The sequence below is a fragment of the Danaus plexippus genome, chromosome 8, assembly GCF_018135715.1.
Source record: "Danaus plexippus chromosome 8, MEX_DaPlex, whole genome shotgun sequence".
NCBI classification, from domain to species: domain Eukaryota; kingdom Metazoa; phylum Arthropoda; class Insecta; order Lepidoptera; family Nymphalidae; genus Danaus; species Danaus plexippus.
Genome location: NC_083542.1, coordinates 2257454 through 2281931, shown reverse-complemented (window position 1 = coordinate 2281931; position 24478 = coordinate 2257454). Strand labels below are relative to the sequence as shown.

General features: G+C 30.1%; 1 protein-coding gene across 2 annotated transcripts; it reads right to left on the bottom strand.

Annotated features, from left to right (window-relative positions):
• Positions 1–297: 297 nt before the first annotated feature.
• Positions 298–15283, bottom strand: LOC116771706 (keratin, type I cytoskeletal 9). 2 transcript variants are annotated; one of them, XM_032663650.2, is made up of 6 exons: positions 15123–15283; positions 8373–8440; positions 3567–3701; positions 1570–2142; positions 1338–1449; positions 298–419 (listed from the first exon to the last, which is right to left on the bottom strand). In XM_032663650.2, exons 2-6 carry the CDS (start codon positions 8431–8433, stop codon positions 368–370), a joined length of 933 nt encoding a protein of 310 aa, XP_032519541.2. In that variant the 5' UTR covers positions 8434–8440; positions 15123–15283; the 3' UTR covers positions 298–367. The 2 variants fall into 2 exon arrangements, with proteins under 2 accessions (XP_032519541.2, XP_032519533.2); XM_032663642.2 differs by having other exon boundaries at positions 1338–2142.
• Positions 15284–24478: the final 9195 nt, after the last annotated feature.

The following is a 24478-nucleotide window of genomic DNA, read 5'->3' as shown; positions in this document are numbered from 1 at the left end:
AGCGAGAATGCTAAATTATTAATAAATACAGATCAGTACGCAATTTTTAAAAATTTTGAATTCACATTAAATCTTTGCGTTTTGGTATTTTAAATTTTAATGTGACGTCACAAAACTATTGACCCCTCCATGCCTCTTGTCACACGATGTCACACTTCGCTGATACCCTCCCTCCCCATTAATGTGTGACGTACTCTATGGATGGCCCCATAGGTAAGTACTGAAAAAAATATTTTATATCGTCTTATATAATCAGCTCGCCGGCTGGGATTGTAGAAATCGGAATAAAAACGCAACTAACAGATAATATTTTATATTGATATATACATTTTTTTTACATAACAAATAGTTATTTGAATCTCATAAACTATATCCGCGAAGAGTATTGTAGGAGCAGGAACGTCAAAAACACTGTCAAACTGAAATAAAATATTTCAATTGTTATATATTCTTAAAAAATAATGACTCCTGTATTGCTAGTAGAAAAATAAACGGAGAATTCATCCCATTTATATTTTTTTTCCAAAATAGTATACATGATTGAGTATCAATTTGCGACTTACAGTTAGTTAAATTCGGGATAGCCATATATCCCGTTGTGACAACAGTATGGGGGGTAATGTGAGTAACTTTATTATATTATACTAGTTTACATTTTGAGTATTATTTTTTGAGTATGACAACACTGATAGGTAGCAAAGAAGCAGAGCTACGGTTCAATAAGGTGAACTGTTTACTCACAGTTTGTTATATAAATACTATCAAGATTAATATTCCCTGAGACTCTTAAGGCTGAGATTTTAAAAATATTACGTTTAATAACTATTTAGGAGATTAACCTTAACCAGGTTAAAAATATGCATGCATAAGGAAGACATTTTGAAAGACAATATAATATTAGTACTGACATTCCCAAAATATAGCAAAACTTTTAGAAATAATTATCATACAAATTGTTCAAAAATATAGTAAGCAACTAACACAGGATCTCAACGAAATATTCTGGAGTTTCGTTACAGTTTGGGAACTCCTGGCACAGCATATAGTCATTTATCATTCGAATCATTATATGTTAAAAAAAGCTTTTTCCTTACTAGCCAATAAGCCTTAATATAAAATAAATTGTGACCCGATAAACGGCTACATTTACAACTGTTTTAAATATTTACAATTTGTTAGCTTTCAAAATAAGGACCACACCGAATAGCGTTATACAAAAGAAAAATGCAAATAATTTTATAAAAAAATAGAAAAGTAGCAAGTGCAGTCATATTTGTGGTGTCCATGCGAAGCGAACTGTCGAAGGCACCGCTAGTTAGTCGTTAGTTGTAATTTACCTAACGTTCCAGCCGTAAGATACCGGCTTTCTGGTGCTGGCTCCGTTGTGTGAAGCATAACTGTGCTCATATTTCCTATTCTGATTGGGCTGATGGGCTTGGGCCGTGTTCCCTGATGGATAATTTTGGGGATTAGCGTGAGAATTCGAGCTGTACGTTTGGTAGCCCGGATTCTCCATTATGGGTCGAGTGTTGAACAATCCATTTAAACCTCCGCTTTTTGATAAGTTACCGAGAATGTTTCCGAATATGTTGGAAAGTCCCGTTCCCGAACTGCCGCCAGATCCACTGCCTCCACCGTTTGCGAAATTATTCAGTGTGTTGAAGATATTGTCCAATGGGCTTTTTCCGCCTGAACTTCCAAAGCCGGGGTTGGAGCTGCCTCCATAGGGACTACCACCTCTGTTGGATGAACCTCCATATGGAGAGTTGCCTCCATAAGGAGAGCTACCACCGTATGGAGAACCTCCCCCATAGGGCGAGGAACCTCCGTTTGAATTGCCTCCATATGGGTTATTGCCGCCATAAGGAGAATTACCACCATAAGGCGAACCGCCATCATGGGTATTGCCCCCATATGGTGACCTACCGCCATATGGTGAAGATCCTCCATTCGTACTGCCTCCATATGGGGAGTTGCCACCATAGGGAGCATTACCACCGTTGGAACTACCACCGTATGGAGAATTGTGTCCGTTAGAAGGCGGGGCTGGTGGTGGATAATTGGGGGCCGAGTCAGAGTCCCTTGTCGGTGTTTGTGGAACCGGAATTGGAACCGACGGCTTAGCTGGCTCCGAGTGTGATCCTAGAAACAATAATGCTCATAATTTTAAATTATAATCGTAAATCATGTAATGGTGGATATAAAAAAAAATAGAATCTAATAAAATTATAATGATAAGAATGAATTTCATAATACGAATGAATTGGTACTAGAGCGTACAAACGTAGCAAACGCTAACAGGCAATTGTAAACTCTTGAACGTAATAATCAATACGCTGTCTGAACAATGAGAATGTTTGTTGCAAAGAGAAATTTATGATGATATGGAACATACATAAATTTCTCTTTATCATTTTCTGTTTTGAGTATTCCTTGAATAAATTTTACACGGAGTACATACAGACAGTTCATCAATATTTATTTCTTGCAAAAAGATATATGAAGTGTTACACGATCTTTTGTAACTATTTTTTTGTATTTCATTACAATTTTGGTCTTTTTGTATGTTAACTGTTGTCCTTACTAGTACTAATACAGGAAATTTTTTTTTTAATTCTTAACAACACGATAATATATATTAATATACAATTCCAGGTGAGGTAATATGTTTACGACTATTTGATATCGAATCGTATAAAAGATTTTAAATACTGTCAACTATACGCTTCCTTGGATTTGTAACATGTCTATAGAAAAGCAATATCCTCGCATAATATATCTTATTATCGTGTATATCAAAAGATCTCTGAGTGCGAGACGCAACGCTCAGGGGCTTCCAAAAAAGATAATAACATTCCGTAAAGGGAGTCGCAAAATGTATTTTGAACCCCTGAACTAAGTTGAATATGAAACCAGTATGTGTGTTCTTACAGGCAGAAGGGCGTGTAAATGTTCTCTTACAGATTATTAAGTGAATTTGTAGAGGGTGTGAACGGGTTTATAAATAGAATTAATAACGTTATAAATAGTATGATAGCGGTTGCTGATAAAATGGTTTTGGTGCTCATTACATATTAAAACCAGCGCGGCATACACATATCGATCTAGTGTCGTATATTTCCGTATGTCATTATTTCCAAATTTTGACAAATTATTATTATTTCAATGATATTCTAATATAACAAGAACGTTTTTTCTGACCTTATATTTTTAATGTTAACAAGTTGATCTGAGGAATAGTAACTTTTACGAACTAAATTTTAACTGGAGACCAACGGTTCAAAATTGAGAAATGTAGGGATATGTTGTTATTTCAGGTTTTAGAATGTGCACAGTATTCCAAAGCGCAAAATTATTAAGCGTTAATAGAGATTATGTGAAAAACATAATGAAAAAGCTGAATGGAACTGAAAACCCTATACTGAATACAAGAACTGAAAAAAAATATCTATATAATTTGTTCTTTGCTATACACATTTCTGACGGAGATATGGCTAGATCTAGTTTGCGTAAATGAGCAAGAAGCTAAGACGATCAAATGAAATATAATGTTTTATCAATATTACCTTCGACTTGCGACTTCTTCTTGCAGGTAGGGTAGGTACCACAGCCGGAGGTATGTCCGAAGCTGCAAGGATCTTCCGCGAGGACACATACTTCGCTGTTCAGACAACCTATGTCCTTGCACGTACGTCCGTACTCTAATAAACATATTAACTATATTTATACAACGAATATTGGTAATGCATGCAGATGAATGCATTAAAATTTATATTATTATATCCTGTTGTATAAAATATATCGGACGATTTATGTAATGTGTGGAAATATATATTAATATCGTAAAATTTTAAAACGATCACTAAGTAATGGAGTGCTGATTAATTATTTAACACATCATGAACGTGATCAACTTTATTTTGACCGTTAAAATAGTCACAGGTATATATATATACCTGTAATATAAGGAATCTTTGTGAATATTATATAAGATAAACCATTACTTAGTACGAAACTTCATCGGTGAGTATGTATTAATGTACGTTCATAAAATCCATCAACAAAGCCATTAGAATACAAAAGCAACTCGTGGAAGGGACTTTTAATATCGTGTTTAAAGTGTACGACATATCTCTCATGAATATATTTCATTTTCCTTGAAAATTCCGCCCTTTCATGGCGGGCGGTATCGTGTTACGTCAAATAGAAAAGTTTATTTACATATACAAGATTATGTACTTAGATTGGGTAGACTCCAGTCAATATCACACGCAATGTTAACTCAAGCGGATGAATTCTGTCCAATTGTTTCCATTTCCCCCTTTCGATACATTACCGTTGGCTGGGAATTTATGAAATTTTTATAACACCCTGTGAAATATGTAAGGTTTGCTGGAGTATACGATGTTATCATTTGTAATAAATTTAATATACGGAACATTTGATATAATTTTTAATGGAATCCCTAACAACAATCAATTATCCGACTGATTGCTAATAAGGGTAGAAATATCGATGATAAATTTAGAAAAATAGTTTTTTTATTAACTTAATATGATTTCACAGTATCCGTTTAATTTTTTTCGAGTTGATTGAATATTTTTTTTTTTCGATCTCTCCAATTTAAAACAATCGAAATACTATAGACTAATCTTGTTTACCTCTTCCACGAGTGTTAGAACATAGAAATAAAATAAAACATAATAAGACGTAAAAATATAATATTATTTTATATGTTATATAATAAATTAAATAATCTATACGAAAACAGAATTCATGAAACTAATACGTTGACGAATAATTTTGCTATACGTCAACATTGTTTCATTAGTTATGATATTTTATTTGCCAGCGTGGAAATATTAAAATTTGTGAATATGAAAAGGAACGATAAAATCCAATAATGTACAAGGAATCGTTCATCTCAAGAGTTTTCAGCCAGTTACTCTTTGAGTGTTGGAGATATAAAAAATTGCGGTGAGATATACAATATTTATGTAAGTACCCACACGTGTTGTAAGGAGGGTTATAATAATAATAAAATATATATGATAAGGAACTTGGATGTAAAATAATACGTAAATTAGCCATTATATTGAATTTTGGTAGTATAACTATACTTTTGATGTAAGGGTCAATAGTAGGGTTGCATTCTAAAAAATACTTCGAAAAAGTTCCAAGACGTGCCGAAGCGAAAGGAATTTTTATAGAATGTCGATTTTAGATGTGGGACTTTGAAGGGTTTAAGGGAAATACATGGCAGAAGAGGTTTGACTATTTATAAAAAATATAATATTCGAAATTCAAAAAATACGTAGGCGATAACTATTTGTTTATGTAAAATAAATTTAATATATTATTATAATGTAAATCATACTATGATATAAAATAAACAATCCGCCGTATCAGGTCGTTTATAGTTTCTAATAAACGCTAGGAAGCCTCCGTTCTTCCATCCGGACGATGGCAAACAAAGACTTGAGGCAAACACAAGTTTCAATTAGTTTCCATATCATATATGCATAAAGTAATAACTTTTAGGCCGGTAATTAAAGTGTACGAATAATTTATTTATATTTAATCTCACTATATGTTCGTGTAAAGAATTTAAATGTCACAAATTTTTATATCAAAATTTCAGGAATATAGATAGTTCTACTGTATTAGTTACGTTACTGACTATGAAGGTATTCGTTCTATGGTCATTTTAAATTGTAAGAAACTAAAATCTTGTTTCTTTTCAGTTTCATATAAATTACTGTAAAACAATTATTTACATTAAAAAGATTATGTGTTGATGGATTTTAGACAACCGCGTACATACGTACAGATAAACAATAAATATAAAAGCGTCTTGGTTTGGAATGAAAAATGTCAAATTATATCTTGTACAGTGTTCTGAAGTACTTGTGTGGTTTTACCGACTGTTTACATAAAAAAAAGTTTAGATTATCGTAGTTACAGAATATAGTACATTTTTAGTCGAAGCAAAACATTTTGTCTATGGTTTTTTCCTCCACGGCAAAGAGGATAATGTTGTTTTACGATTAATGTAATATTTTCACTACATTATTCATTGCTTGAATAGTTTTGAGATGAATCACTCACAAATATTCATGTTGAACTTTAACATTTCATAAAAAAAATTGTATCATTTGCCCTTTTTATAAAATTAATTGAATTAAAGCCACTGAAAACCGATATAATCCGGTTATCCGTACACTCTACCACTGCTTTTTTTTACACTTAATTCGTTGGGATTGTGGAGTATTAAAAGATACCGAGACTTTTGTTTACAGAATGTAGATTTACGTTAAGCGTCCCAGAGTAGGATTATACACGAGACGGCACCAATATGCTTTAATATTATTCTTTAAACATTAATTATTAATTAGAGTGGATATATTTTTTTTTAAATTGAGAGCAAGTACTCATTAATTCGCTTTTATAGCAAGGATATGATTATACATAAGACAACTAAACTTCATCTTAAATAATCTTTCACATATATGTGTTTGTGTGTGTGTGTGCGTATATGTGTGTGTATTCCTATATACCATTAACAAATCAATATTAGAAACATCCAATGACACATAAATGGTATGAAATAGTTAAAATGCAGGTCGTCTATTCTACGCTACAAGAAAATTAAAAAGCCTAATTTCTAACGGCTTTTTATATAAAAGTTGTACTAAAACTTCATTCGCCCATTGTCTGTATTACAAGGGGCTTATGTGAATACGTTGATGGACTTTACGGTTACGATTGTACGTGAGTGCAAATGTAATGCATCACATGGCCACGTGTAGAAATATCGAATTTAACTAGTTATAAGGGCTCTCGTGTCTTTATCCTTTGGGGTATATTCAAGTAAATAAGTTAAAAGAAATCAAATAACTTAGTTATTTTTCAGCATGCGATATCCTTTAAAAAAATTCAATCTATTTTAGACGTTTGTTAATATTTTAAAGTTATTGGTAATTTTCTGTACTATTTACTATTTATTACAAATCAGATAATAATGGCGCGTCAATTTATCATAATTAATTACGTAGATGTCATTTGTGTCAGTATAATGTATACTAATTTTGTTTTAACCCGATTACGGAGAAGTCGGGAAATAGCAGCTATGATTATAAGCAAAAACTCTATACGTATGTCTTAGTGTTCGCTATTAAATGGTCAGCAGATTAACATATTTTTTGATTTATCTCATTTTGTTAAATTATTCAAACCTTTACATTTTGCGCCTTGATATTACATCTAACCTGTATAAGCGAAACAAACAAATAAACGTATAAAATACATTAATCTGACGTTCTCGTGTTAAGATTTTTCTTGAAAGGGCGTTGTCTGACTATAGCTCGGGCGACGCTGATTTAAAAAAATCAGTAATTTCCATATTCAAATCGTTATAAAACAGAAACAATGCTTACGGTATTTAAAGAATGAAATATAAATGAAATAAAATTATAAAGTTAACGAATATGACATCAATAGATCAATTTAAATAATGAGATCTAAGATTTTCGCGAGTTTTATTCATTTAAATGAAACTAATATATTTCGGATATTTCCCGACGCTGAAAAGTAACCGAAACGTCGGGATTTTGTAGTTTTTTAAAATAATAAAATCCGCGTAGTATATCCGAAATATATTAGTTTCATTTAAAAGATCAATTTAAAGCCTGAAATCTCTATCACCAACGTCAAATAGTTAAGTTCTGTTTAATATTTAATGCGATTCTCGGTTTAAAATTCCTTTATTTCCATAACATCGCAACACATGTATATAGCGATAGATCTAACGATAATGCTAGAAGTACGTAGGAGTAATATTGTATACAGACGTATTAAGCTGAAGGTCGTTCCAGAGGTCAAACAAGATCGACCGCAGTGGCTAATAACAGGAAATATATTATTCTCTGACTGTTTACAAAGGGATAAGTAAAAATGTCCGTCGTTCCTGTTGATAAGATTTGTTATATTTCATATATACAGAATGTTTCATGAGAAATATGTTTTTGTTGTGGCTAAATCCGTGGCTACATACTTAACTTTTCTTTGATAAAGCCATATAAGAAGAAAATTATAAAACAATAGACAGTGTGTGTGTGTGTGTGTGTGTGTGTGTGTGTGTGTGTGTGTTAAAAAAAATAACGTGTTTCTGATTAGAATATCATCATTAAATAAACGATTGCGAGTTAAAAAGGCTTCACTTGAGCTCGTTGTTAGGTTTATACTTAGTTAAATATACACACACCGATGAAACTTAATGTAACGCAAAGCTTGTTATAAAACGTGCAAAGTTTTTATAAATCTTACACAGCTAGTTGCAGACAATGTTGTAGCAAAATTTTATATAAACTCACTCGAATATCCGTCCACATAAAACAGCAACGACAGCAGCACTAGCGCCGTCCTTAACTCCATACTCGATCTGCGAAAGGACATTTTACAACTGTATTGTAAACGCAGTGAAATTGCATTTAAAATTTGAACCCGCTTCCATTGTGACACTCAGTGTTCACTTCGAGATAACTTATAAAATCCTAGTGTCCATACTTTATTCGATTTCAGTGCGATCGTTGGATCTATATGTTTTATTACAATAGTAGCGTTAATTTTTTTTTACTGGACTTATTATATTAACTTATTGAGAACTAATAGTTTTATGGATAATTGAAGCGTATTTAAGTATTAAAAAAATATTATTAAGTTAGAATAAAAAGGAATTTATCAAATCTAGGTTGTGTTTCTAATAGTATTAGAGTTTGAAATCACTGAAACAAGAACGCAATGATTCCTATGATATAATAAGTAAGACTTTCGCGTGTTTTTTTCTTCCGAACTTTCTAGAAGACATGTCATTGCATTCCATGTTATTGTATGTTGTTTTTCCATGCGTTTATTGCATGTTATTGGATTCCATGAATCGTAATTATACATACAATCAAACACATTATAATTACCCATAATGCGAGAGTACGTTCCATCTATTTAAAAATATAAATAAAATGTTTCAAGTCCTCTGTTGAGAGCATCTCACTTCAAAAGTACCGGATAGAATTATATTAAATTTTCTAACTTTTCTTCCGTAAAGGTTACGCCCTTTTTATTAAATGTTGCGGTTATAAAAATGTTGTTATAAATTCATTTAAAAAAAGTTAAATTTTTTCAAAATATTTAGTTATGTGTGTTCATGCACATATGACCTTTTTGTTAATACACCAAACGCAGAAGAATTTCTCTGCATCATTCATAAATTTTGCTCCTTGAAACAAACGGATTTTTGGAGCCAATTTCGTTTACGATAAATAATATAATTAATTAATTATAATGAAATATTACAGTATATCATGAAGCAAATGCTCAGTTGTTACTCTGTTCTAAGATTTATTTTTTATTAAATCTAAACATAATTTATCATAAATAAAGATATCTAATATAAAACGTAGGATAATTATATTTATTTCTACATCCGTTAAAAAAATTCTCTATGTCCATGTATTAGTGATTATTAATCACACAGAAGACCAAGTGTAATTTTTCACCTTCATTAATTTTATATCAATGTTAATATCAGATCTTTTAAATTATTGGTTCAATTATTTTAGTTTCATGTAATGTTGACTGCTATTATAGTTAAATAATTTCAAGCTCTTAATCGTTATGTTTAACGTACCTAACATAGAAGATTTATTACATTGGCACCAATCAAAGTACTGATAGCTGGATATATTAAATCACCAGCCAATAATGTTAAGGGCTACTAAATCGGGGAAGGTGAAGGAGGGTTGGGTTCGGCCGAGGTCAAAGCTCAAACGTACAATGCCAAAGGTGAGGCCGAAAGGATCACGCAACCGAATAAAGTACTAATTATTCTTTCATCAAAAATTGCTTCAAAGTGTTTAAAGGATACTTAAGTTAGAAACTCTTAGGGTTCGAATAAGCTGCTTAAAAGTCTCGGCAGGATGTATCAGGTGCTGACATTAGTTATGAACATAATATTTATTGTGTAGTTATAAACATAAATATGTGTTTTTGTATATTTAATATCAGAAGCAATTAATAATATATCAGTATTGTATAAAGCACCCCAAAGAGAAGTCAATGTAGCAAAAAAATCTACGTCCTCGTACAATAGATCATCAGACGATATTTGTGGAACGTATTACGTCCGATATTCCGTTGAAATTAAGCGATAGATATAACTCAAAGTATACATCCCTAGGGATATATTTCACAGCATAAAAAGGCGAAACCGGTAAAAATTCTATCCATTTCCGGCAGCCCACTTGTGAAATCGTATTTCGGTATCTTTTTTTTATCTTTTTGCTTTTTGCGCTGAACTAAAGTGACAGAAGCACTCCGCAGCACATATATCACTCGAAGGTGTAACGGCCCTATTAACGGCTCGTCTGTCACTCTCATATCCAACTCCTGTCGCGTCAATGATCCGCAAATTCTCATATTTTGTTAATATACGATTCTAGATCTACATAAAATCTACCTACGGATTCCAATTTTGATTTCGATTTGAATATGGAATTAAATTTTTATCGGTCCCATAGCAATATGAACACGGCTAGCGGTTATAGTGCAGTAATAAAAAGACATATTACAAACGTGACATATCCCAGCGTCTGTACGTGAGGAGTATCAGATCGGTTGTATAAATCACCACTTTCAACAGCTAGACTCCAAGTCTGTATACTTTACAAATTCAGGACGTGTCGAGACGCGACTGGAAGTATCGCTGTAGGATTTTAAGTTCTATCATGTCGGATCAAATATTTTATAAGGTGTTTCGATAATAATATTATTAAACGATATCGTGTAATAAAATATTGAAATAATAATATGGTGTAAATCTGAGTAACTTTTATTTTATTTTCTTTAAATATTAAGTTGTATACATTTATTTTGTTTAAAAAGCTGCACGTTGTATTAACAATATCACGCGTTTTGCGTACAATTTGCGGATAATTCAATATTTAATTTATAATGTATTTGGATAGGAAGATGTTTACTATTCGTCGCTGATAAGAACGGGCACAAGAAATGAGATCACGCTTTGACGACTCGGTCTTAGATAAGTTTTGGGCAAAACAATCGAAATAGACAATAATAGAGATATGTGATAACAAAAAAAAATATTTGAGAGCACATTTATAACAGTTAATTAGTTTGAAAGAAAAAAACATTAAAGTCGTGAATAGTTAACGTACCTGCTACTCTGTGTAAAATACTTTATTCCTACACAACAACTACAACATTAAAATACTTAGACACTTTTTTGAATAGCACTATGCATTCATTTAAAATATATTTTTTTTCTTTAAAAATAACTGTGGTTCAGGTGGATATCATTTTTTATAATAAATTATTTGATTTGCGTTATGTTTGTTATCTAATAAATATTGCGGTTACATTCAGGTGCTTATGTCCCTATAAAGACAAGTAAATTAATCGACATGATCAAACCTTTGAACTATTATTCTTATCAAGGTAACCTATCCATGAGCACTAAAAAGTAAGTAGGAATAATAAAAATATTATCAATAATGTTATAAGTAGATACTTGAAATTGTAAAGTAAATATATCTATTTAAAAAATTTAAAATTTAAGATTGTTTGTTAAAAAAGATTATTATTTTTTTTTAATTATCCAATTCTTTATTTTGAAAAATCTGGATTATTTCACTATATATTTTTGTGAATAAATTTTGAATAAAACGATATGCTAAGTCTTTTTAAGCGGAAAAATTCTAGCAACGACGGAAAAAAATCTGTCAAAGCTTTAATATTTAGAAAGAGTGTAATTATTATAAATTATGTTACTATAACGTTAAATTCTGAACTACAGATTACAGAGGAATTGAGATTAGATTGTTTTGGAATCGTCTGTGTTATTGAATTTGTCAAGGTTTTTCCCGTGTTGTTAAATCTCACCGTAGAATAAAAATAACTTTTGGTTCTAAATAACTTATATTTTAAAGATCGTGTTTTTTTATGAAACAATAAATCTGTTTATAATATTATTTAAAAGTAAGCATCTATTGCACATTCACGGGAACGATTATGGTTAGTGTATATTATTGAGACATTAAATAATTAAAAACAATTGTTATTTACACTGTAAATTATAATTAAAACTATATAAAATTTTTCTCCTAAGTCATGTTAAATAAATGCTATTATCCATATATATTTTTTGTTTTAATAATAATCTTTTATTTAAAAAAGACGTCTGTTCTTCGAATCAAGAGCAATTACGTAAACACACTTGGGAACGGTCATGTTGAGATAAAGAGGAGATTGTTGTGCCGAAAACTGTACACAGAGACGTGTTTGTTATTGATCACTGTTGACATCACCGCAATTATAGCATTTTTCGTGAACTGTAACAACTCAAGGACGAGTCGGAACTGAATTATATTCAAGTGTTAAACAATTTAATGTTCTAACGAGGAAAAGCTACGAACAAAATCTAATTTCTAATAATGAAGGTCCGGAATACAAAGGCATTTGTTGAAAAACGAAAAGTCTTAGAAATCTGTAAGACACGAGTCTTAAGCTTAATGAAATTCCACGAGGAAAGCACATTTGGTTCGGAAGATCTGGAATCTTAACGAACTCACGACTTTTCACGACTGGAGTTTTGCCAGGCCTATTTGGAACCGACTGTAACACTCGAGCAGCCCGAGGAAACACAACTTATTTAATTCACCCTCTTTATTACTTTCCACAGAAAATGCCAAAGAAATCTAGTTGCCCATAAAATGGCCGGTGATTCATTGGTGGTGTTTTCGATAGCTTCATCGTATAAAAATCACAGAGGAAATAATGCCGAGGATGACCCGAGGCGCTCTCGGCTGGAACATTATTAGATAAAGCGTTGCTATAGTAAATCATGTCCGATTTAGAAGTATGAGTTAAATAATGTCCGCAAAATCGACGGAAACATACAATGTGCATGAAATGAAGCACGGAATAAAAAGATTGCCGGCACGGAGAGTTCAGACAGCTTGACAAAACGACGCTAAAGATATTCAGACCGAAAAATTATACGGCTTACTCCTATTTCTATTTGGTTTTGAATAAAGTATGAGCGAGATAAGTTGGCAGCACAATGAATTCCGTTGTACAACTTTTTCCATTCCCGACTTTGTACACTATTTTCTGTTCGTATTTTAATAGTTATTCTATTGAACTGTTTGTCAGACTGATAAATCACACCGATGTCTCACTGAACGTGTACAATAATTTCGTTTTTCTTTTACTATATATAATTAAGTACAGCAAAGTCCTAATTTAGATACAGCCCAGGTGTGAGCTTTAAAATCTTTCGATCATTCGTTGATCTATGTATCTTGAGATACACAAAATTACCCATATATCTAATTCACGCTATGAATATAAACAGAAAAGTGGATAGAATCCCATTCACTGTATCCAGATAAACATCTAAAGTCCAGTAAAAAAGCGAATTTATTATGGCGTAAACAAAATTATCTAACTTTGATATCATATTTCGCTGTACATTTATAGGTCGGATTGGCCGTTGTAGGATTGCGCCACCTCCTTCCGCAACATCCCATTTCGGCGTGAAACATTCTAGTGTAACGTGACTTATATTAATTCGACTCCGGCGAGGTATTAGCAAGCTGTCCCTGGCAGGTTGCCAGGATAGTATCGGGTTGTGGGCATTACTGTACTAGAGGAAGTCCTTCTTCATGACGCTAGACGTTTTTATGACCGGTAATTCAACATCCACGGACGTCCGCATACTTCTGCGGTACATGCGGCATTCATTGTTTGTTTTATGTAACAACAAAATTGCATTACACAAAATATACATGAAAAATTTTGAAACCTACTTGTTTGGAACCTACTTACTGATGTTATATACGAAAAATTTGGATTGATTTTTTTATGACGTAAGATAAGCTTACTTACAAAAAGTTATATGTGTGATCTTTGTAACAAAATTTAGCTTAGTTTGGCTAATATATGGTTATATTCTCGAATAATACCAAAGTATTTTTGGTTCCTTTGGTTCCTATCTGTTAATATTCTTAACATTCAATTCTTTATGTCTTTGCAAAATCATTGAATGGCACACATCATATTTTTAATATTGTTTTGTATAAATCTGTTCCGGGAGTAATTTAACAATTGATACTAAGCGGTCAATCATAAACTTTGCCTAACAGCTCCGGGCTCGTGGGCAAGAAAAATAAATTATTATAATTAATAATAACAGTTGGCTGTGTTAAAAGATCTAAACTAGCAATACAAGTCGTATCCAAGGGAAGTTAACGCAAAATTCTTTAAGTCACACTTTATTTGTTTATTAATAGCCATAAAATATAGATCAAAGAATGGCTTGGTATCAATAAACAGCAGAAAATTAAACATTCTCTTTTTAGATCTGCCGCTTTAATAATAAAGAAAAATAATAAAAAAAAGTTGTAATCATTATGAAATAAATAAATGATGGTAATTTTTACATGAATCATTTAAATCTTTTCTTGTAAGATAGTATACTTTGATAATTTTAGATGATTGAACAATTTTCAATATAAAATATATATGAAGAATTGTCTTTGTTGTTAACTCATGACAGTGAAGGTCAACTCTCTTGTTTTATCCAATTATGAAAATAACTATAAGGAAGTCATATTTTGTTTACATCAGAGTTTAGTAATAATTAATTATTGAACACTGGCATGTAACATACATGTTGAGTATTTAAGCAATTAGAAAGATAATTTATTGATAAATAACATAGAATATACTGGTTTGACTTATAAGTAAACATCTTTGAGCAAAACAAGAGATTTTATACAGTTTTGATTATAATTCATAATTAACTTAATATTTAAGTATATTATTCTTTGTATATAGTTACGATGGTAATTATATCGTTCAGATATTGATAGAAAAACACTGATAAAGCTCCTCTAATTAATAGTTTATAAGATGTAGGACATTACAACATAACATAGAAATGCGTCATGGGAAGGAAAATCCAAGTAAAGTAGAAAAAAATATATATATGGTGGTTACAACGTGGTTTTTTGAGAGTAAATTATTATAATTTTAAAATTACTTACAGGTAAGGTTCACAGAATTAATATTTTGACTCGTTTTACTCGATCATACAAGGTCAACTTGGCTTATGGACTTGAAGTATTAAATTGTATTCTTTTTTCTTTAGAGTCGATGTTTTGATGACACAATGAACGTAAAGCACATAGTGACTTTTGACGTCTGTCATTTGTTGTCTTAAATCAGTGCGTTCAGAGTGATCGTAATTCGATATATAGTTATAAGAATATTGTTTTATCAGTCTTTTACTGTAATACTCAATAGTACAAAAAATATATTTCACTACATTTATGCCGTTTATACCGTTTCATTTACAATTTCACATTCTATTGACAGACATGCTATTAATATTTAGGACTATATTACTCCTACATATTAGATCATTCTTTTGGATTATTTGTAAATTGTATCCACTTAGTAAAGGTTGGAAATAGAAAATAAAGTCGAATTTTATATTTCATACAGCTTTGAAAATTTTAACAAAAGCGAAGCAATACGATATTTTATACGTATTATTACTGGTCTAAATAAGAAAAACTAATTGCATACGTAATTATGAGCTAATTTTGTTGGATAAATAAACTCGTTTAAATACATGTTCCCCGAGCTTAAATAGGTAAGTTAAAAAGTAGAAAGGGTTAAACATTTACGTAATGTAGCATTTGTCAACTTCTGTAGTAGTTTGGTTGCATACTTGTTGTCACCTGTGACTTTTTTCGCGAATTAGGTTCGTCTAGCGACGAGCTATAACGTTACGGGTAGATTACTTTAATAATCATCATTATGATTAAGATAATAGGTATAGGTAATCAAAGTAATATAGGTAAACAAAGTAATGTTGTCTTCCTAATTTATTAACACACTTTATAAAAGATCATTCATATAAACATTGGGCCACACAAAAGGTGGTCCTATTCCCTATGGCTAATATAGAATACTTACGATCCCTTCAACATTAAAAAAAATTAAAACCTTAACAATTACATATCAAGAAAGTACGAAATCTTAAACAAATATAGGAAAAAAACTGAGGCGACTAAAGGCCAAATAAAAACAGAAATGCTTTTCTTGCATAATATATTCATTGGCCACATATTTTTTCTTCAAAATTTGTTTACTGCGATAACACGTTACTTTTCTGTTTTATATTGTGTGTAATGTATTGTCAACTGTATTCACATGCTACAGGGTATTGAGTAGTTGGAAGCATTTTAAAATACGAATATTTTGAATAGAATCGTTTCAGTTGTTGTACTAGGACTAAGGAATAGACTTTATTATATTTGCTGACTGTTAGAGAAGGAGAGTGGAAAACAATACTTACTAATATCTACACGTTTCTAAGACTTGGATATAATAAATAAATTATTTAAAGGAAACTAATATTTTTCGGATAAACTACGCGTGATTTATTTTTGTAAAAAACTACATACCCCTGACGTTTCGGTTACTTTTCAGCAACCGTGATCACGGGCAGATGAGATCACATCTCGTTTCATTTAAATGAATAAAACTCGCGAAAATCTTAGATCTCATTAATTATGTATGAAAAATACTTACGTGCTCTATAATTTTAATTATTTATTTTAAGTAATTGCTATTATTTTGAAGATATATTTGAAGATATTTATATTTATTTATCTTGATTTTAGTGGTTTTTGTTGGAAATAATTTTATGTATTGTCTAATGATCTAATGCCAAAGTAAGGCCTGACTGAACAACATAAGATTAATTAAATATTTAACTTGACCTGGCTCTGTAGTTGCTTGTACTGTATTAATGACAGTTCTTAATCATGGCATTCATCCATGCGAGAGTGCACAATTTATTAACTCAATATGACGTTGTCTGGTAGACATGATAAAAATCTAGATAGCAGTAATGTAACAAGAAGTATATAAACAATATAACAGGTAGTATTTATTTTTACCGTCTAAATACAATTCCAAGAAAGTAGGTATTTTATATTTTTAAGTAATTATTTACTGCACTAACAAATTTAGCTAAATACTCCTACAAAACATATGTAAATATCTTTTTTGGCGAAGAGGTTTAAATGTTTTGTAACCAAACATAAAAATACTCAACTTAATGAAAATCAAATTCAGGAAAGCGTTTAAATTATTCCTTTCATTCTACATTCAAGTTTCGAAGACACCGCCAAACTTGTTTGTCGACTCAAAGGCTGTTTTCCGTAGTTTACTCTGAACTGACTAGCAAAGGAAAATGCTGCAGTCCCTCTGTATGTAGCTGTTACTTAACGTTCTAGTTGTTCAGAAGAAAACGTGTCATGAATTTATTTTACAAGGGAAATTCGCCTTTTCATAGTCAATGTATAAGTTTCAGTGTTGCTAGTTAAATATTACCCTTTTTTCTTTTAGGATCTGATGTGGTATTAGGTTGAATTTAAAACTAACAAGTCTAGTAGGTAAAAGAAAAACGACATGTTTATACAAGGTTTCAAGTACATAGAATATAATGATGAACTATATTAGTTTTATAAAAAAATATTTGCGAAGACATAATAAATTTTTATTTGCATAAAACATAAATAAAATTCATTGTGAAAGTTAACTTTGTTTATCTAAGAATAATTAATTTTTGTACATAAAAAAGAAGAAAATAATCTGTCATCAAATTTTTGCGTCAAAAATAATCCTCACAAATTTGTTAGTGAGCACGTCAAGAGAAATTTACTTTAACTTTCCCATAAGCTATGTCAATATTATGTTATAAATGTATATCGAAATGGCGAAGAGTTTATTTATATAAACACATTTTGTATACTAACTACTTCAAATATTTTATCAATAAAATATTTCATTTGGTAATAAAATATAATTTATGTGCGTATTTTTATTAATTTATTCTAAAACAGAATGATATTTCAAATGATTTCTGGATAACACAATTTTTTTATATTCCCTAAGTTTTAAAGTTTAAATCATAATTTACGACTTTCCTATAGGAATTAATGAATCAGGGTTAAAAACTCTATTATGGCCCGTTTAAAAAAAAAAAAAACATTAGAATGAATATGCTAAAAACAATAAAAGTTAAAATTTTGCAAAGCCATTTCTGGATTAATATTATTCAATTTTATTCATGGGACTTCGTAATATCATTTCGGAAATTAACACTACATATTTCTGAAAATATTACGACTGCATTCAAATCTCATGCAGCAGGTCGCAATATTTGCAATAGAAAATAACTACCAGTTCATATGATCTCGTAACGGAACTATATCCTCGAATATTCACGAAAGAGTACATTTCCTAAAGAAATAAATATATATACATAAAAAAATAATATATAACGAAAATTTTACTTTTATACTTAAGATTTTAGAAGCATATTAATTGTGACTTTGTTTGGTACGCCATTTTTAAGAACATAGGAGATAACAACAAATCATATGACATTTACTCCATTGAATATTAAATACTATGTTCTCAAAACTTATACATAGCCATGTAGTAGTAAAGATTTCATTGACTCATATTTCGTTTTTTTAATATTTTATATATATGCATAACTTTTACCGCGAATAAACAAGGTATGAGGTGTAATAAAGGCCTGTTACGTCATCAATGGATATCAGTAAGGAATAGTATTTAGGCAACACTGAAGAGATTTTATTGGGAACTAGAAATTAGTAGGTTATAAAAAAAAATTGCTTGATTAAGTAAAATCTTGATACTGTATTGTATTGTAAGTGAACGAATCTTATACATTTAAATAATAGAGTGTAAAGAAAATTTAAATTTGGAATCAATTGGCATCTAAAGGTTTTTGACTCTTCAATAGATTTAACAGATGATAGAATCATAAATAACATTTACTGATAATTCTCTAAAAGATTTTAGTAAAAAATTTCTAAATATGTTTTTAAGCGTTCGCAACGAGTCTTTTCTAGGCATCTTTAGTTATTTTCTCGTTTTAATATAAATAATGACCTTATTAATTAATTAATATATAACTAGCCGTTCTTGTTCCTTTATCGTGAAGCATGGTAATATTTTATTATGTATATTAATAAAAATAAATAAGATTAAGTAAACTTCAGCTATCGGTCAAGAAAAGTCCTATCGAAATTGATCTAGCCCATTTAGAGATTAGCAAGAACAAAGAGACAGATACACAGAAAAATATTTATTTTGTATGTATACAACTACAGTAATTTGTAAAAAAAGTGTCTATTTCTATATAACAAAGAACGTTTTATCTTTTAACATTTGTTAAGAAACAGACCATGACAATGTACAGCCAATATTTGTCAGACAGTGTGCTTCTACTATAGTAAAACCACTTTCCGTCATTTATCACGAGTTATTAAGTGTCGGAGAGGTTCCAAGTCTAGGGCAAAATGCTAAAGTCATTTATAAATTCGTGACAAAACGATAGAAGCAGTTGCGGTTTATAATACAAAAAAAAGTAAAATGGCCTCGTTACGAAAGTTCTAGAAATTCTTGTTAGAAATACTCCGAAATCGAAGGAGTATGCTATAGGATAGTATTTATATTGATTTATCTGAAGCATCTGACCTCATTGGTCACAATGTTGATAGAGAAACTTTTAGCCAGTAGACTTAATGGAAATCTTCTAAAACTTTAGTTATCTACTTACAAAGTAAAGAAATTTAAGTGGTTTTTGGGGTTTTAAGTCAAACAAATTCGGTACGACATCCAGTTAGACAGTGCTATTGCTTTTTCTTCTTGTTTTTATAACGGAGAAAAAAGAACTTAAATAATTATTCTGAGTAGTTAAACATTACAATAGACGCAGATTCCTTCGAGGTATATCCCAGAGGGATATCGGTTTTGCTTGTTATAAAATAGTTAGAATAAAATATTAATAAGATTTCCTTAATTTAATCGAATTATCTGCTGAAAATTTATAAATTATTCTGAAATAAATTACAAAGCTCATACAAACATCAATTACAAATAAAAAAAATAAAGTAAAACGTTTCTGGTGTGTGCTTATATAAATTTAAATATGTTATAAGAATTTAAGAATTTAAGAAAGGTAATAATAATAATTAATAATTACGAAATATCAATCACTTGTTCCTCGTTTTTATTATCTCTTTTGGGTCAGATAGATTGCGCTAGTCAACAAAATTTTAACTTTTTTGATATTTTTTACTTTAATTGGTAATTGTAAGAATAAATAAACAGTACAAAAAATATTGCTGGACAAGATTCTTTTCTATTGACTAATTTAAGTATAACAAAAAAACAAAGATCTCGTAAATCAATTTTTTTTTTTTTATAAACGACTTAATGTAATCTAAGATGAAGGTACCGCTTGTCTATATTAGAAATTTCCTGATGGAATCTCTCACCGTCGTGCTCGTCGGTTTGAGCCTTTAAATTGTCAGGAAAAAAATACAGGCCTAAAAAATATATTTTAAGAGACAGGTTGCAACCAAGTGCTTGATATGACAGAGAAATTAAAAGATTGGTGCACTCCAACACAAGATTCGTAAAATTTCAAGGTTAACTTCCTCGACATGTTCACAGGTATAATGAATCACAAAAAAGTGTTTAAATTCTATTAATACACATATTTTTATAACGGTTTATTTGTAAGCGTTTCTATTAATTTACATCCACAGTACTAGTTATGAGTATTACCGTATCACAACAAATATGAGGCTAATTGACTTATGACAACTGTGATTTGATAATGAGGGTAGATTGATAAAACAAAATTTGCTATCAGAATTCGTGCGGCAAAACCATCGTTTACCAGTGTTATTTTAATATTAATTATATAATATTTTTTTTCTTATTTTTATGTTTCTTTATAGATATCAAATAAACGGATTTAGTTTATTAAAAAAATTGCTTTTAAATATTTTTAAAATCTTATAATGAATAATTATTTCTAAATATTGATTTTTGTGTTTATCATAACAAACAAAATTTTGAAATTCAAATTAGTTTTCAAGATTGTACTTGTACTATAATATCACGGTGAATATTATTAGATTATAAATAAGCCTTTGTCTAGGATAAATATATGTTATACGAAATAATATAAAATAAATCTTCAACGGTTCGCGGGGAAAATCTGCTGGTAAAGTTAATTCACATCGTAGAGCGGCTCTCATGAGAAATTAACTGTACCATTTGTTTTAATTCGCTCAACTCACGACACCTGCGCGCTTCATTTTTAAAAACCGATATAAATCATATTTCACATTGAAAATAAAATAAAATGATAATATTTAAAGATATTTTTTTTTCACAACATTCGTATATTCGATAATATTTCCTTTGCATTGTTTTCATTTCGTTGATCGATTTTTTTTTAAATTGACAGAGAAAAAGTTATCGTTAGATCTGTAGTGTAGTGTAGTTAGTCTGTAGTGTACATTACAAATGTGACCTATTATTTTATTTCCATACTAGTATACTTGATTCAGCTTTTATAATAAAATTTAATTTTCAACGTTTATAACTTAAATGGATCGATGGCTTATCAAGTTTGTAAATGGAAAATTCTACCTGGAACCTGCGCTTGAATAGAAGATGAATTGAGTACATTTTCTATTGAAAACATCTAGGACCAGCCATTCGTTTTAAGTAGAAATGTCTGTTTCGGATTTATAGAATGTTTTCACTAAATCCTGTGCACATCATACTATTCGTATACAATAAAGATATATTTTCACTAAGAGGAAAATTTACATTCAATGGCCAATTATAGGTTCTTGAAAAAAATATACATACGTATATATTATTTATTTAGAAACTTTGACGTAAATTACTTTTATAATCGATACGAAGATATGTTTTTATTTTCATTGCTCAATATATATATGTTTTTATAAAATGTTTAAAATTATCACGTAACCAAGAACCCGCCACGATTGATTGCCATGTTTGTGACGCTAAAAAAGTTTTACGATAACACAGTGCCAATGAAATGCCAGAACCACATGTTGAAACAAACGAAAGTTTGTGCAATAAAAATTTAAAATATCCAGAAATTGTTTAGTCGTGTGCGATGAAGACATTATAAATTTGTGGTAATTTACCTTGTGCATATATATGTTAGAAGGAATTGTTGAAAGCATGATGTTCGGTTCGAATTAACTTAAGATGGTGTTGGAGCAGTTAAATAAGACTGTAAAAATATTCTTAATTAAACTGTTGAAAATTAATCTATTTTACCGTAACAAGGCCGTACGTTATGTCGAATTTCACAGAAGTAATGGTGTTGAAATGTCTTATGTGACAAGAATTTATTCAGGATTGGGAATAACTTAGTTGCTTTAACTTATTACTTAGCTATTTTGAATGTCAAGACAGCAGCTTTATCAAGTAAAAATAGACAATAATTATTGTAGTTTTACTATATTTGTTTCATGTAAACATTGTAACGATGTATAAGTATTACTAATGTTGAGACTTGGGAGACGTGAAGGACTACTGAAATTCCGTGTTACTGGAAATATTCTCAATTGTCAGGAGTTGTTACTGTCATATAAGGAATACATTTTTATCTTCAAGAAGTGAGTTAACTTTTTTTGAACCCTGGATTAGCCAGCACAAGTTTCGGGTAATTGTTCTTAACACTTTCTTAACATAATACCTCGTCCTAAATTCGCTCCAAATACTTGAGAGAAATGTAATGAAATATCAGACGAACAAGATATTAATATGCAATCAAAAAAATATTAAAATTAGCTTTCGATTCATTTATTTTTTTTTCGTTAAAAACCGAATTCTTTAATACTTTTACATGTGTTGCCTATTCCTGGAATTCCTAATAAATACGAAGCTGTTAGTGGTTCCTAACAGTAAAGGCTTAGCTTTCTTGTTTATGCGATGTTTCTCTAAACCCGTAAACGGTTTAATCCAATACAGATTTTACTATAAGTAATAGTTATTGCCAAAATCATGTTACCTTTATATAAAAAAGGATAAGTTTTTATTGAAGCTGATTTTTATTTACCTTCAGTTTCCCTGAATAAATAGAGCTATCGTATAAATAGGCTTTACCTTTGACGTGCGAAAATAAAAGTATATCGGAACTAAGGCTTCATCGTTACGAGGAAGGAAATGGATTTTTTGATGTTTCCTCTACCTTGTCAAATCCTTTCCGACGTTGTGTATAAAATAATCGGACTAATAATGGAAGTATGTAAAGAAAAGAAATACATTAGGTTACAATGTACTGTTATTTTTTTGCTAACTCAAACAGTTTTTTGAGAGAATAAAGAATATGTATATTTAAAAAAAAAAAATTATTACAAAGATACAAGAATAATTTGATGTTTATCAAGTACGGTCAGGTACGAACTGTATAAGCGCGTTTCTTTTTAATACATTTAATTTGTTACATTATTTGACGGATCATAGAATTATTGTATCCAAGTTCAGAATTTAAGCCTTGTTTTAAAATAATTTAGATTATTGGACTTTATAAAATTCCGTAGAAAAAACATGTGTGTAATGTCAATTTATATCTTCAAACATGTTTTATATATCTGGTAACAAAAGCGTTTTCAACTTATTCTTAGAAATATCTTAACAAAGTTCCTTCTTTTTTTTACTCACGTCACTTACAAAATCTCTTCGCAAGTTCTTCAGTGATTCGTTACAATGATTATTGTTTAAGAAAGTGGGTTTAATTTAAAAATATACGCTACATTAAATAAAATTACCTGGCGAAGCCTTATTTTTTTTTAATTTCGCGTAACACAGAGTCGAGTATTTTAATTATATTATTTTCTTTTAGATTTTATTTAATTTATATAAGACGTTTATAAATTTATAAATATATATAAAAAAATATCACAACTGAAGCATTGACAGCGAACAAAAATATCATGTTGTAGCTGGCGTAGGCAGTTGTTTTTATTTTTATTTTGAATATTTTCGGTACTATTTAGATACATGTCTCATAAAAGATTCTTTACGTATCTTTAAGAATTACAATTTCCTGTTTTAATTATAGTTTCCGTCTTGCGTCGTAACGGGATTAAATGTTTTTAATAAGTTATAAAATCTTAAGTGTAATTAACAAAATATATATTAATTAGTTCAAAGGATTCGTTGGCTGCAATGTAAAGAAAAGTAATTTTTTTTACGACCGCTCTATTTTTATTGTTTTACTCAACATAAGCTGATTTAAAGTAAACCTTGTTAATTCAATGACCTCTTTAAATGATCTATAAAATGATAAATAAATTAAGTAATTACGAAATAATTTATGACTGACCACCTAAGAAATAAAAAATCTTAAGAATTGAGATACTTGCTCTTTTTTGAAGTCGGTTAGAACACTATTTGTCACATGCACACATTTAGTCAGGGATACGTGTCTGTGGGGCACCATAAT